General features: G+C 33.8%; 2 protein-coding genes across 4 annotated transcripts; both read right to left on the minus strand.

The window, feature by feature from the left end:
* Nucleotides 1–233: 233 nt before the first annotated feature.
* On the minus strand, nucleotides 234–3,518 carry LOC117215760 (BRCA1-associated protein). 2 transcript variants are annotated; one of them, XM_033462224.1, is made up of 6 exons: nucleotides 3,007–3,518; nucleotides 2,227–2,497; nucleotides 1,952–2,141; nucleotides 1,552–1,870; nucleotides 1,030–1,454; nucleotides 234–959 (listed from the first exon to the last, which is right to left on the minus strand). In XM_033462224.1, exons 1-6 carry the CDS (start codon nucleotides 3,083–3,085, stop codon nucleotides 579–581), a joined length of 1,665 nt encoding a protein of 554 aa, XP_033318115.1. In that variant the 5' UTR covers nucleotides 3,086–3,518; the 3' UTR covers nucleotides 234–578. The 2 variants fall into 2 exon arrangements, with proteins under 2 accessions (XP_033318115.1, XP_033318116.1); XM_033462225.1 differs by having other exon boundaries at nucleotides 2,227–2,514.
* A 1,015-nt stretch (nucleotides 3,519–4,533) lies between these two features.
* Nucleotides 4,534–14,969, minus strand: LOC117215742 (dual specificity protein phosphatase 15). 2 transcript variants are annotated; one of them, XM_033462191.1, is made up of 8 exons: nucleotides 14,829–14,969; nucleotides 12,458–12,831; nucleotides 10,740–10,856; nucleotides 10,539–10,663; nucleotides 9,711–9,882; nucleotides 8,701–8,879; nucleotides 8,321–8,521; nucleotides 4,539–7,710 (listed from the first exon to the last, which is right to left on the minus strand). In XM_033462191.1, the coding sequence occupies exons 2-8, from the start codon at nucleotides 12,476–12,478 to the stop codon at nucleotides 7,473–7,475; spliced, it is 1,053 nt and encodes a 350-aa protein (XP_033318082.1). In that variant the 5' UTR covers nucleotides 12,479–12,831; nucleotides 14,829–14,969; the 3' UTR covers nucleotides 4,539–7,472. The 2 variants fall into 2 exon arrangements, with proteins under 2 accessions (XP_033318083.1, XP_033318082.1); XM_033462192.1 differs by lacking the exon at nucleotides 14,829–14,969 and having other exon boundaries at nucleotides 4,534–7,710; nucleotides 12,458–13,038.
* Nucleotides 14,970–15,003: the final 34 nt, after the last annotated feature.

Consider the following 15,003-nt stretch of genomic DNA (forward strand, 5'->3'; position numbering starts at 1 on the left):
ATTGGTTTTGAGTAGATGTTTTTATTCTGAAATTCAATATATTTTACATTTATAAAATCATATTCATTTAAAACATTTTTTCGAGAAAATAAGAAATTTTAGAAGAATTAAAATACTCGCTATTTTTACTTAAAATACTATAATCTATTGAATATTAGTACAAGCATAATTACAAATTAACAAAATAAAGCAAATAGTTCTATACTTAATATCAAACATTACGTTGGCAAAAATAAATATGAAACAACATCTTTTATTTTTGAGATAGATTACATTTGAAACTCTCCATATAACAGATTTCGTTTATACATATATAGCATCAATTTATATTTAAAATTTCATATATTAATTTTAATTCGGAAGAATTAAATATTAAAATGCATTCAGAAATTACAAACATCAGTAGTTTATAGCATTGATCATAATTTTTATATTACTATACTTTCACGTTGCTGTTGCTTAAAATCAGTAAAAAAATTCAGCTGTTTATTTTGACATAAAAAGGTATGAAATCAGATTTTAATTTTTAGATCTGATTTGAAACTCAATCTTTTTACAGAAAATATCAGCGAATAACATCAACGTTTTTTACGAGATTTAGAAGGTCGAATGTTCTTCTTAGCAGAATTAGAGGTTTCTGGAATTACTATACGACCTGATGCTATTTCTTCTCGCAATTCTGAATTTTCGACTTTGTTTTGAGCGTCAAGATAAAACATTAAATCCTGTACTTGCTCTTTTAAATTCGTTATTTCCGTCTGCTTTGTCTTTTGATACTCGGTCATTTCATCTTGCAGCATTTTATATTTATCTTGCCAAGAGGCTTGATTTAATTCCAATGCTTTCCTTAGTTCCTTTTCTTCAGTTAATTCTGCTTGTACTTGTACCAATTTATTACTAACTTGCTGTAGTCGTTTATCCACATTTTGTTTCTCCCGAGTCAATGTTGCTAATTGTTCCTAAAATATGTAATAAAAACAATGAACTTTCTCGTTTAATTTTCAAGAGACAAGTGGTAATAAAAATTACCTTAGTTTTGGCATTTTCTTCTGATACTTGACCCACTTTTTCTCTAAGTTCTGTAGTTTGTAATACAGAATGCTGTTCTAATCGCGCCAACCTATCCTCGAAATACTGTCGTTGAGTTTCCAACTGCGATGTTAAAAGATACGTGAATTCTAACTGTACGGAATCTACTTTTTCTTCCATTGCTGCTCCTTCAGCTTTAGTTGCTGTAGGTCCACCTTCAACCATTTTTCCATCTTTATTTTGCAGTAATCGATGAACAAAATTATCTCCGACATAATCCCAGACTCTGTTATTTCCTAATTGCATAGCGTAACAGTGATGTGTTTCACGATAGTGCTGAAAAGCATGTCCCTGGTGATATCGCGAACATCCTATATGTCCACATATTAGACAAATCCATAAAGCATCATTGCTTTCTCCAGTATCTAGGAAATATTTATACAATTTTTATTTTTGTGTGATATTTTCACTAACTTCTCTTAATTCACTTCTTTTTATCTAAAAAAATTATTGTTTACATACTACATTCCATACAGTAACTGTCTGCAAATGATTCTGGTGTTTGAGCATATCTACAAACTGGACAGGAGGTATCTCCCCATTTAGCTAAACAACTTGCATGAAATGTATGGTTGCATAATATTGTTAAAATCCCATCAACACTTTCGTCCATTCTCTCTAAACAAACTGGACAAAGTGGTAATTCTGTGTGTCCAGATAAAGGCATAGCGTTATATGTCACTTCAACACTGTACACAAATACCATGTGACAAATAACATCTGGTTCAAAAGAATTATATGGAGTGCCATTAAAGGAACCATAAAATTCTGTTGCTGCATTCTGAAATGTTATGTAAAATGTAATGTTATAATACAGTAAAATCAGTATATGAAGAAGATTTAATTCATTAGAGATAATTACAGCAGATTTGAAGGTAATCAATGCCATATATTGATTGGGACTACCATCTCTAAGTATCCTAAAATGCCGAACATCTTGATGGCAAGGTGCTGTAAACCTTAGAAGATCATGACAGGTCATTGTAGCTGGAACTGAGAGAATGCAGATAGTTTGGGTACGTTCTGCTGCATGGTGTATATCCGTTAATTTGCTAGAATTTATTAGTATTATTACATATTATAGTACAAGACATAAATGATTGCAATTTATTATTTACATAATTAAAGGGTACTCACTTTTCCTTATACAAGTGTATAATTCCTTTCGTCACTTCGACAAATGGGTTCCCAGAGATAAAATTGATTTGATCACAGGCACAGGCACTTGCACCAGCTATCTCTGAATCACCATAGGTATTTTCCTCTGAATTAGCTCTAGAGGCAGAGCTAGATTTGCTAGTTCCTTGAGAAGGAACTGCAGAGTCTTGATTCTCTGTAAGATTTGTGCAATTTTCCATGTTTATTTTGGATGGTTCTCTGCAACCCCTCATCTTAGTAGCCATTGCGCCTGGATTACGAAATCCACTGTGAATTAATCATGATACAAACAAGATATGATCTTTGTACTTTTAATAATTATTTTTTAACAATCTTCATATATTAAATATTTGAAAGCATCTTTTAAGGTCTCAGAAAAAGCTTTTAAAAAATTAATAATATTATCCCATTTATAAAGAACAAAACGTACAAGATAAAGAATTATGTAAATTTGAAAATGATATCTTACAAGCCTTACGTCTATTTGATCGTATATAATCAAAAAGATATAAACGTTCTTTCTAAAAAAATTTTATTTATTCTCTTTCGGATAAATATTTTATTTTCGAAGTTACATGAATTTTATAGAAAAAGGTAATAATATAAACACGACATTGTTATGACAAACAACATAACCTTAAAAGGTTTTGTAAACAAAAAGATTAACCGAAGCGATTCATTATAAAACAAGTAGTGTATAAATAAGTAATAACAATTGAATGTTACTACTCTACTTATACGATACACATAAATATTTACCATTCGATTCTTCAGAATCCTCGTCAATAATCTCGACGCGAATAACGCAGAGAGACACCGAAATAGGAGAAGAATTCATCCCATAAAATAATACTTATCGCGCATTATTACAAACAAATTTATCATTGTGATCACTATTCTTAAGTACTTTATTAACCCTTTAAGCAACCCCCATGATTAACTAACAATGACCTTACAAGGTGTTACACCGTTTTCGATTAATAGGTTAAATTTATCTTTCACTCATTGCTCTTATATTTAATTGTCACAGAAATTATTGTAGACAGATTACATTCTGATTGTGCAAACTTATGAATACGATGAATCATGGAAAGTCACAATTTGTTGTGTAGTTCTTTTCTCTTTTCGCTTATCATTCACCAATCAAATACAATATATTCTTTCAAATCGGTAACTCCCACCTTTAAAAAGTAGTCAGTATCGCGCCATCTAATGTGCATTGTTATTATTAGAGAAAATTCCTTTTTTATTATTATGAATTATGAATCTTATAAAGTCAGTACTAATTAATAATTACATATCATTATTCAGTGTGGAAAAAATAAACATGATACAACATTGTTTTAAGAAGCGACAAAAGTTTTATTAAAGTTTTACCAAAATTTTCTAAATTATTCTTTATAATCATTATTAGGGACAATAGTATATATTCATTAAATATACAACATAATATAAATAGGCTTTACGTTTTTCTTTTTAGTAGTAGCTTTTCAATTTTTGAGCGCATATTAAAAAAAAAAAATTGCCGAACAGAATTATATAATTGCGCTAAGAATATTAAATTAGTGTCGTGAATAGAAAAATTTTATACAAGCCTGTAAAAAATATAAAATATTAGACACCATGGATTTCGAAGAAGCCTTACATATTTTTTAATACCGAAACATGTCATTGTATAAATATAATAAAAACTCAGATAGATAACTTTGAAAGCCTAAGTCGCTATGAACCAATTTCGAATTACAATGAATCTTCTTAAAAAAATAAAAGGAGGGTAAGCGTATAATAATGTTCAAAAGTTCCAATAAAAATTGTTTTTATCGTTATAATATTACGTTATCATGCTTGTTCTTTTATGTACGATTTGAAAAATAATAATATATAATATTTCTCGTTTGATCCCGTATCAAGTATTTTATAAATAAAAAAGGACGATATGATGTCCTATAATATTTCTTAAATATTTTAAGAAAATAATTGCGACTTAAACTGTTTTCAAAAGTTACCTGATTAAGCGTAAAAATTGAATTATCTTCAAATTTTAAATATGCTCTCCATCTGTTTTTAGTTGCTCTCTTGCTTTCTTTTCTTCTTTTTTTTATTTTAATACACTTCACTTTTGCAGTCACAACCTAAAACTATATAGCGTAGGCATCGAATAGAGAATATAAACATATACCGAATTTTTGTTCTGTGTTCGTCAAAATCATTTTAAAATATAATTGTACGTTTAAATGAAAAGCTTTAAGATGAAATAATGGAGCTTGAAATAACTTACGATTCATGAAGAATTTGTTCTCTACAAATATATATTATTAATTTTTTTCGTATTTAAATGGTCAAGCGTTGTGTGTACTGGTGTATACATGTATATATATTTAATTAATATAACAGCGATATGTGTTATTATCGAGCAAAACTTTGAAAACAATAAGTTTATAAAAAATACTTTTTGAATTGTTAACATTATCATATCTGTACTCCTTTGAATTGATCGAAATGATGGCTGGTCTCACCGAAGCTAACTGAATAAATCTCCGTCGCTAGAATATATTTTACGTTATTGCTTTAATAACATGCAAACTCTATTTAACACAACAATCAACAATAATAAATAATAACTATGCAACTACGAAGCGAAATGAGCAATCGGTTTAATTTCTATCAGTTCAGACAGGCTCTAATGATCAGATTATTCAAAAGAGCACAGCTTACATTGAGAAAATGATTTTAACAATTTCAGTCGATAGACCTCCTAAGAAACTGTTAAAAACACTTCCTGGATTGAACAACGCTAAAAAATCGAATGAAACGAGCGCATTTTTTATACTTTTTAACTGCGCACATTATGTCTATCCTCTAAAATTTATTTATTTACTTTATTCTTGTAAATCTATGATAAGTCGAATGATGCTAGAAAAATAAATGTTTCTATTATGCGAAGAAAAATACGCTTCGATGATAGGAGGGATGATATCGGAGATCCGCTTGCGAACTCTTTGCTATTCTCTCACTCGTCGTGTGAATCGTACGTCGCATCGGTGCACGAAAGAATAACAACTTGTCTATCTAATCTACGACATAGTCGCATAATAATCACCATTTGCCAACAAGTTATAAAATTTTCTGAAATCCTTTTGCAACAACGTATGCCTACAAAGTGTATATGCATACAAGGTGTATGATGATAAGTCGAATTTTATGCACACATATGTCCTATTCGTCTGAAAACGAGACGCTCTTAACATATCATGTATTAAGTTGTAACATTTTCTTTCGCTTTGTAGCATTTTCCGCTTGCTAGTATAATAAAAACAGGATAAATTTATGTTACAACTTAATATACACGCCGTTTCCATTATTTTTTCTCTCTTTCATTTGGGCTTTAAAAAAGATTGTTGTATAGTGCGCTTGGGGTCGAGTCAAATTAATTGCCTCGAATAATATTGTGCGACAAAACTATGAAAAATTAAAGAAAATATTCTTGCTTTTCTTCTTCCTTTTCTTTTTTTCTACACGATCAGCGTTTAGAAGGTAATTATCTTTCAATCAGTTAGTGGCTACAGTGTGCATAAAATACTTTCATCGACACACCGTTTTAAATACATGTGTATGCTCGTATATGTATATGTAATATGCTTCCCTTTAGATTAACAATTTGCGCTAAACAGCGTGGTTTTCGCTACAAATCCAACAACTGCAATGGACGGTTGCGAACAAACTTAATGCAACGATTCGAGGAACAATGGCTCGCGCTCTTCTTGCTCTTCTCGCTGTTTCGTTCGAATAGTAGAGAATTTTTGAAACGTTAGTCTCGATGTTAACAATAACTCCGTTCATCGTTAAAACGACATAAACTCTGAGAACGGTTACCATTTCCATTTCTTTTTACTTTCTCGTAAACGGCATCTCTAGAAATCCTGAGGGCAAATATCAAACATCGCGATTAAGCTCTGAATCGATGAAGCGAAACAATATCTGTTTTAATGATTCAAAGCGATTCGTCGCGTTCAACGATCGGAGAACGCGTCGTAACAAAATTCTGTACGCAATTATTAAATCGTTGATTTACAGTTGAACGAATTGAAGGAAACACAGATGCCCAATTTTATTATGTATCGCAACAACCGATTGACGTGAATCTATTGATGGGATTGAATTACTCGTGCAACGAATACGAGAATTAAATGCGTTCCTCTCGGATGCGATGATTTTCTGTATCTCTAACAGCGAGTTCTACCATCTTTTTTTTTTTCTCGGATAGTAACGTTACTGTTTGGAAAGTAATCGAGATATCTCTACGAGTAAATTGTTTTGTTCGGTTGATCGATTACTCTTCGTAGCTTCATCGTAAATTATAAACTTTCATTGTACGCTTTAAAAAAACGTTAATTAACAAGAGTTCTAGAATCGTACGCAAGATTGTCGATGATCGCTATCACGCGCGTTTCAAATCATTATATCGCGTCGGTTAATATTTGTGTAAATGTTCGACCATTCGGTACGCGATTCCTTTTCACGCGACAAACGTGTTTTCAAAATATAATCGCCGCCGCTCGAACGTCGGCTCATGATAATTGTCGAATTTCGATTTCGTACGTTCGCTTTCGACGAAAAGATAATACGTATTTTTGTGCGGTTTCTCACGCCTGACGTTCGATTCAGTTACAAACGCGACGTTACGAGCGTTTTGCTGTATTAGCTGGCATAACTTTTTTCCCATGCTTTAATCATTCATACAATCAATAAACAAGTATCCGCTAACTTTCGACCGGTGAAATATATATAATAAAGCTTTTCGTTTAGTCTCTTCGCTGTCAGCCAGCTGGTAAAGTACTTAGAAATGACATGATTTCCGAATTCGTACATTTTTAAAGCATCTTTGCGTCCTTGTGACGGTGCAGTTACGCTGAAAGCGGTTCGCTGAAAGACTGTTTTTAGAAGAACTCGCACGATCAGGCATCGTTTTGCGAAAATTTAAGTTACTTATGTGCTTGCTCCGTTATCGAAAATTTGTCAATGTTTTTCTCGACATTTTCCTCTTTCTATTATGCAACACAATCGCAACAAAATACTAGGCTTCTGCCAATACGCTAGCATAATACATTGTCAGACATCACTAACGATGATTGCTGGGTGCTGTCAGGCAATAACTGATATCGCTAAATAAATCGACGTCCAGATTACTCGGGTAAAGTCGAGAACGAAGCAATTTTCCGCAAGTGCTACGTCGTTGTCGAAGGAGTTTCCGGCGATATTGATAAAGGGGGTGTTTGTCGAGTAGATGCTCGTCTGGGCCAACGTTGCGGAGAAACTGGTGGCGTCGGCCTTGGTGTGTTTGGTGCGGATCCAGCCGCTAATCGCCAATTACTACTGGACATCCCTGATCTGCCTACCGATGTTAGGCTTGTGCTACTACTGCTGCAAGCCACTGCAGCTGATAGGTCAACCCTCGACACCGCTCTAAGAAAAAGTATCATGTTAACCGTAAAGGCTATCGTATTTTAGAAATCGCCTTATAAATGATGAAATGATTTGAAATGATGAAATGAATAAATAGATGAAATTCATTTCATCTGTTAAATATTATAACATCACATATGTACGTATTTTGTACGTTTTTACATCTTTAAATGCATATACAACGATGACTCGCATTAATATTTCGACATTTCATGTTCGATAAGATAATGAACGATGAGCCAGATAATGAAATGTATAATGAAATACATTTTATTATCATGAAATACATTTTACTATCTGGCTCATCGTTTATTATCTTAAAACGGGTATGTGCATTAAATAAATGAAACATATCTACATTTTTTTCTTAATATATCAAAACATTATCAACTATTATAAATAAACGTATACACAACAACAATGTCCGGCATATCATTGTATCCGAATATCTATGCATGGCACTATACATCTGTACATCAACTACTTTTGTAAATGCTCTGAAATAACTCTATTACTTAAATATCTTATTATCTACGAAGGTGTTGATATTCTATAATAATATTACTTTGCTTGTAATAGTAAGTTTATTTATAATAATAAATAAAATTACCTGGAAGGAGGTGCAGATCCTCCGGTATAATAATGCAAACCAGCAGGACCACTTCTTGGTCTCGCTGTTGAGAGCACGCTGGTTGATCGGTGCATAGCCGGTGAAGGTGGTGCGGATGGTAGCATTCTTGGTGTTTGCGGCGGAGTTCTGCCTGTATTTAAGCTGCTAGTACTGCCCGTGGATGACTTTCTTCTTGGACTTCTGTATGCATAAAGAAACATCAAACGTATCAAATGATCAGTTCCATTTCCCCTTTTCTCGAATTTTCATGAACATCAAAGAAAAACGAGGATGAAAGATTATATACATATAATAGGCGCGCTATCTGACGCTGACAAACGGACTCAGGTTGGATAGAATGACACAAAGAACTAACAAACCTTTTGGAAGATTGCCTGCATAGTCCAGTCGGACAAGGACGGCCCATGGCACATTTTCCCTCGCACACTTCTCGTGCCAGTGCCATGGTTTCGTAATTTCTTAAAGTAGTGCGGCACACTTCTGCATCGGATTCCGCGAGCGCCAGGCTTGGGAAACGTTCTTTCAACCTACGTCGTTCCTGCGTCAGTCGACAGAATTTCCAGGCTAATTTTTTAGATTAACAATCCATTTTCTCATGCAAAAAAAAAAAGTAGGTAGAGTTATTTGATTCAGAAGGATATTTGAGCAAGACTAAGTAATTTGCCTTGTAATTCGACAAATTCGGTCATGGACAACTTTTAAGGAATCTATGTTTAAAGACAGACTATTTAACTCGTTGTTAATAGCGTGATATACAGTGAAATATTAGTAGTAGTTCTATTATATGCAGTTAAATATTATATGTAGTTTTCTACAAGCATATAGCTTTTACTTATCAAGAGGGAAGTCGTAGTTGTTATGATTAAGTAGCGCATATGTATTACTTTATTTCTGGAAATTATCTTGTTGTTTATTTTATTACTGGTTATATAATACCTTCTGGCTGACTCAAACAATCCGACTATATAATTATTCGAGTCATCTTTTTCTATTGCACTTGAAGTATACGATATTTTCTCGTTCTTTCGTTGTCATATTACAGGCTAATGGTGTCTCATAATACACAAGTTATATGTACAGTAGTTCAAGATTGAATTTCAAGTTATTGAAGCTTACGAGTCTCAAATAACTCTACTATATTCTTACTACATCATCGAACAAACGTCGAAGGTTCGTCGTGTTTATAATGTAGCATCTTTGTCATCGTTAAAGATTCGATGAATAATCTTGAACAATTTTCCTCTCTCTAATTAGAGAGAATCGTTCGCATCTTTATTACATCGAATCTCTTGCAGAAAAAAAAGAGAAAAAAATGTAGCATAAGAAGGATCGGCCTCGGGCTATTCTTTTTGATCGTTAATTTGAATACCTCGTGCAATCGACTGGATTCGAAATCTTTCAACTGTTGCTGAAAACCGACGTTTGGATTGGCAATGGAACGACCTACTCTGACAACTTTAAGTGCCTCTTTCCATGAAAGATTGGTGGTACTCATAATATAGGCCACTGCTACTGTAACGCTTCTCGACATACCGGCTAAGCTGAAACCGAATATCGTTTTGTGAACGATTTTCAGATCGGTTGTTAAATATCGTTTAAAACCAAAGATTAATTGCTTCATATTTTTCTTTTTTTTTTCAAGATTTGATAAAGGCTAAGCATTGGATTGTTCAGAAAATTTGTAGCATCGCTGGTAATCAGTCATTCTACTCTATATTTCTATTGGAAGACGTTTGTTTATCTTGAATATATGTTAAATAAAATTGAAATAAATACTGTTTTTAATTGGCTCTTAATTCTCGGCAATAGCTTAAATTACGTTGCTTAATTATAGGATATTTCATGTATATGTATTTTAGCTGCACGTGATAATGATATCATATTTGTATGTTGATAATAATATTTGTCGAACGAAGTGAAAGATATAATTTCAAGTTAAGTAAACTGCAGTAGTCACCTATGACCCAACAATGATAAGTATTAACCGAGGGTCCAATAATTGTTGATAAAAAAGAAGTCGTTTTTTAAAATTAAAATGCACTAATGCTATTTTGCTTTGTCCGTCGATGATAATAATAATATTCGATAAAATTACAGAAAGATAGGACTACCACCGAATATTCCTTACATTTTGCATCGATTAAAATTTTCTGAACAGTCCGATATATTAATAGATATATTAAAAATGATTACGCACCAGTGTATTAGGACGTTTCCACCGCGTAAGCGAGCAGCGTGAATAAAATCGTTACACAAAGAGAAATACTGAGATAGATTCTGATCTGGACTGTCCGCCGCCAATATGCATAGATAATGTTTGTCCTACAAACAACATATCGAGCTAACTTCGTAGAATTCTTCGAGCCAAGTTAAACACTTTATCTCCGAATATACTCACAGAATGCAATCGACGAGCCGTGTCGTGAATGGCCAGAATATGTGTAATTTCAAACCGTTCCAATTGGTCTGCATCTTTACTATCGTGATAATTCCCGATGTAAAGACCGGGAAGAACCTATTTGCACAAACAAATAAAACAGCTCACAATATACGTATAATCATAGTTAAACTGCGAATTCTTATACAAATTCACATTTTTATGAACGCGATAAGGATGATAGAACTTAGATAAAGAGTGTGCCGAGCGTTTTACTTGAATATTTTGCAACTATGATTTTACATATTATGTATATCCTATATATTTCTAAACATTAGAATTTCCCATAAATCCGTAAACGTATAAGTGCGATTCTTCTTCTTGACTTGTAGCGTTTGAAATATCTGTTTACGGATCGTTCGTTATTGGAATCATTAGATTCTTAACGAGCGGCGTTTTGAACTCACGCGCGAGTACACATACGTTTCGCATTCAATTGGCGCTGCTTCTTCTTCTATCGCAATTAGCGTGAGGAGAGAGAAAAAAAGTCGAGCGCTACTCGAGATACGTGAACGCTGAGATAGCGTTGAAAAAAAAAAAAAATGAGAGGAGAGTCGATAGAGCAGCTTTTTGATGCAGGTGCTCCACTGTTAATCATTCATCTTTGTGGATGATCACTCGAACGTGTTTAGTCAGGTGAGACTCGTGGTAATCGTCTAATCGATACCGCATTCTTAAGTGAGGTGTCTCTAGACAATCGCGAGAACAATAGTACCAGCTCTTAACTTTTCATCGGGATCATCGATCGAAATCTCGGTATGCATCGTCGACCGATATTATGCATCGTACGGTACCTACCGACAGTAAGCGTTAAACCGCCGATTCAACGATTAATATCGAAAGAACTGTTCGATGAGCTAGTTAAACTGTATAATTAGCTAACGCGACGATTATATACATATATGTATTGCATCAGGACATAATAGTAGACCTGTCATCTAAATATGTTACAGTTATATATGGCTAATTAGAAACATGATAAGTCTATTATTTTTTATGTTACTTGATGATGAGAAGGGAGTATTTATGTTAAGAAGATACAAAGGTAAAAGGGTAGAGGAGAGAAATTGGTAAGATAAGGAAAGGTAATATAAAATTAATTGACAATATATTAAATTTAAAAACCGTCCCTCTGTAGAATATGAAAAATATGAATCCCGTGATTTTCGTAAGTAATCATGTTCTTGCTTCGGTAAGAGTCATTTTACCTGGTTTACTAGTTCTACATATCATCAACGCGACATATAAAATAAAAATAGAAATTTGTTAAATATAACGAACAAGATATACGTACACAAGGGAAAAGATATCTTGAATTTTTGGTATCTAGGACAGATAAAATTAGAAGCGACGGTATAATGATTTTACAATATGCACATACATAATAATCACAAAATAAGATGTAGGAGCACGTGTATCATTAGCATATTTTTCAATACAGGTTAAGGCACGCAATAAGCAAAATGTCAAATACTATTTCATCATTAAAATATTAACATAACTATGCTCTTGGAAAATTATTATTGCATGTCACAAATATATATGATGTTTGTATGATTTTAACCACATTCCTCTCCTATTATTTGTATCTTAATAGCATTTATGATTCGCATAGATGACAGAAATGGTGACAGAAAATATCAATTGAAACGCAACTTATCTGTGAAATCGTTACTCACCTTATTCATGCCATTCCCCATGGTGTAAATTTATGTTATTCCGCGCGAAATTCCCTCGGGTCGCAGCCGGAATTATAAATTCACGGTAAAAAGCTATCAGTTTAATCGGTCGACGCGCTTGGGACGATTCGATGACGATCTTCTCTTATCTTTCGTCTCTCGAGCTCACTCCCCAATGATCTTATTGTTGGACAACAATATCGTTCGTGGCCGCCGTCGCGTCCCTCCTTCAGCATCATCGTTGAAGGTTCTCGAAGCTGGTTACAAGTTCTGATTGACTTGATTACGTCGCCTAATTGAAACCTTCGAAGTCGTCGGGGATGATGCTCATAATGCGGTATGTTCGCACCAGCATTCTTGCGATATTCTTTTCACTAAAAAATCGTAATCTAATTCGTATTTCAAACAATTCTATATTTCTTTTATTATTTTATTATTTTAATAGTCCTGTTTCCTTCTTTGTTTTCCTCTTCCTTTGCTTTTATTCGATAATGTTTCATTGGACTTTGTACGGATTATAAAAAGCTACTAAAATATAAGCTCGCAGTCTCTCGTGCGAATTATAGTAAAACACTGTCACATAACGAGAACCGCGTTATTTCACGTTCATTATCTTCCACCTACATTCGTTCATTATTCATACGAAAAAATGCAGGGAGAAGATAAAAAGGAAAAAAAAATGGAACACTTTGGTGCCATAAATCTTGCTCGTAACCGAAGATCAAGCAGATTGTCACGAAACCCCTTTTGAAGTGTGTGTGTCATAGCATATGCGTTTCTCTGTACTTTTCTGTTTTTTCCACCGGGACCTATCTATGCAAGCATTTACAACGTATTTATTCCACTACACCGCGTCAAAGAACGACTCGAGCGTGCAATTTCCGACGATCGTGACTTCGTAGAAATTTCTAACAACGATCGACGACAAACTTTCACGTGTTACGCTCGTGAAAAATGGATTATTATCGATAAAAGCGATAGAAATTTATAAGCGAATTATAATGCGGAAAGATAATGAAAATAATATTATTTATCTTCGATCGAACAATCGTTTATATGTTGATATCTTATTTGCTCTGATTCAATGGTAGCAGAAGCATAATAAACATAGCAGAACGAAAAGGAACTCGTTGCAAGCGATCAAGTTATCATTCGCTAGGAAAACGGTGCAATTTAAAGGCGAGCTTTTGTTTCATTTGGTGCCGGATGAAATCTATATTTTTTGGCCGATTTTCTCTGACAATTTAAATGCACGATGCATTTGTAGAACAAGGAGAATGAAACGCGACTAACGGACACAATCGTTATTTGCCCCACGGCGATAAATTAAAAAGTTTTCGCTTCTTTGGTTTTGCCGTATTAGTTGGAATCCTGCCAAATACAAAATCGAAGCTGGTCTTGCGTGTGCTGATCCTGCCAGAAGTCAAATTTGACGGGACAATAAATTCAAGTGAAGAATTAAGAGCAACCGGACTGAGGGACTAAAAAAGGATGGATGAAATAAAATCGCGCGACTTTTTCATCGCGATGACCTAAATGGCCACGGATAGGACTAAATGTTTCTCGCGATAATAAAATGTCGTTTCTACTATGATTTTTATCCTTTCATAAATATTATATAACGATAGTAACGCTTACACAAAATAGAATTGAATTTTCCATTGTACCAAATGCATGTTATTTTTTTTACGCTTGTAATTATAATCATGGAAAATCAACTATTATAATACACGTAAATTATTGAATATTCAAGGCTTCCGTTTGTTAAATATTGTAATTCAAATGAAATATATTAAGCAATTCTTTTACATATAAAACTTAATGAACTAAAATGAATGAACTCGTATCGTTATTTTTCAATGCAAACTCAATCGCATCATTTCAATGAAATTGGACAATTTTCATGCATAGCATCGACTTAATTCACAAACATAATGTTGTTTGTTTCAGTTGTCATACTTCAAAATGTCATGCATAACGAGAACAAGCAGAAACATAAGCATCGTTCTTTCGTGCATTAAGGAATCACGTAGGGGGTATAAATGACAACTGCAATTTTATTTTTGCACATTCGATTCTTTTGGCACGTCTCGAAATTACCACATGAGACCCACAGCAATCGAATTAATTAAGATCCTCGTCATATTTACTTTGTTCGCCTTGCAAATTGTGGCTTCCGCGTTAATTGATCTTCTGGTTATTGTAACTCGTTGGCTGAATCGAAAGCCGTTCATTATGAACGAGTGAAAAGCGAAAGAAAAAGCAAGGGAAACAGGAAAGATAACCGTGAAAGATTACAGTGTGTAATGAGTGTGAAAAATTTTACAATAGGTGGACCGATTGATCGTACGAGAACCATAATTCACTCTACCTGTCGACACTTTCACGTAAAGGCACCTTTGCTAATTAACACGGTTGTGTACGCGCACGTAGACAAGCAGTGAAGCAGCCGATCTAATGGATAGATACGCGAACCGCGTAACGCACAGGCTCGCTATGCGTACTATTCGGTATCCGACTCGATTGGCAGGAGGGTGCGCCGTATC

This window comes from Bombus bifarius, unplaced genomic scaffold (genome assembly GCF_011952205.1).
Source record: "Bombus bifarius isolate JDL3187 unplaced genomic scaffold, Bbif_JDL3187 scf7180000009790, whole genome shotgun sequence".
Classification (NCBI taxonomy): domain Eukaryota; kingdom Metazoa; phylum Arthropoda; class Insecta; order Hymenoptera; family Apidae; genus Bombus; species Bombus bifarius.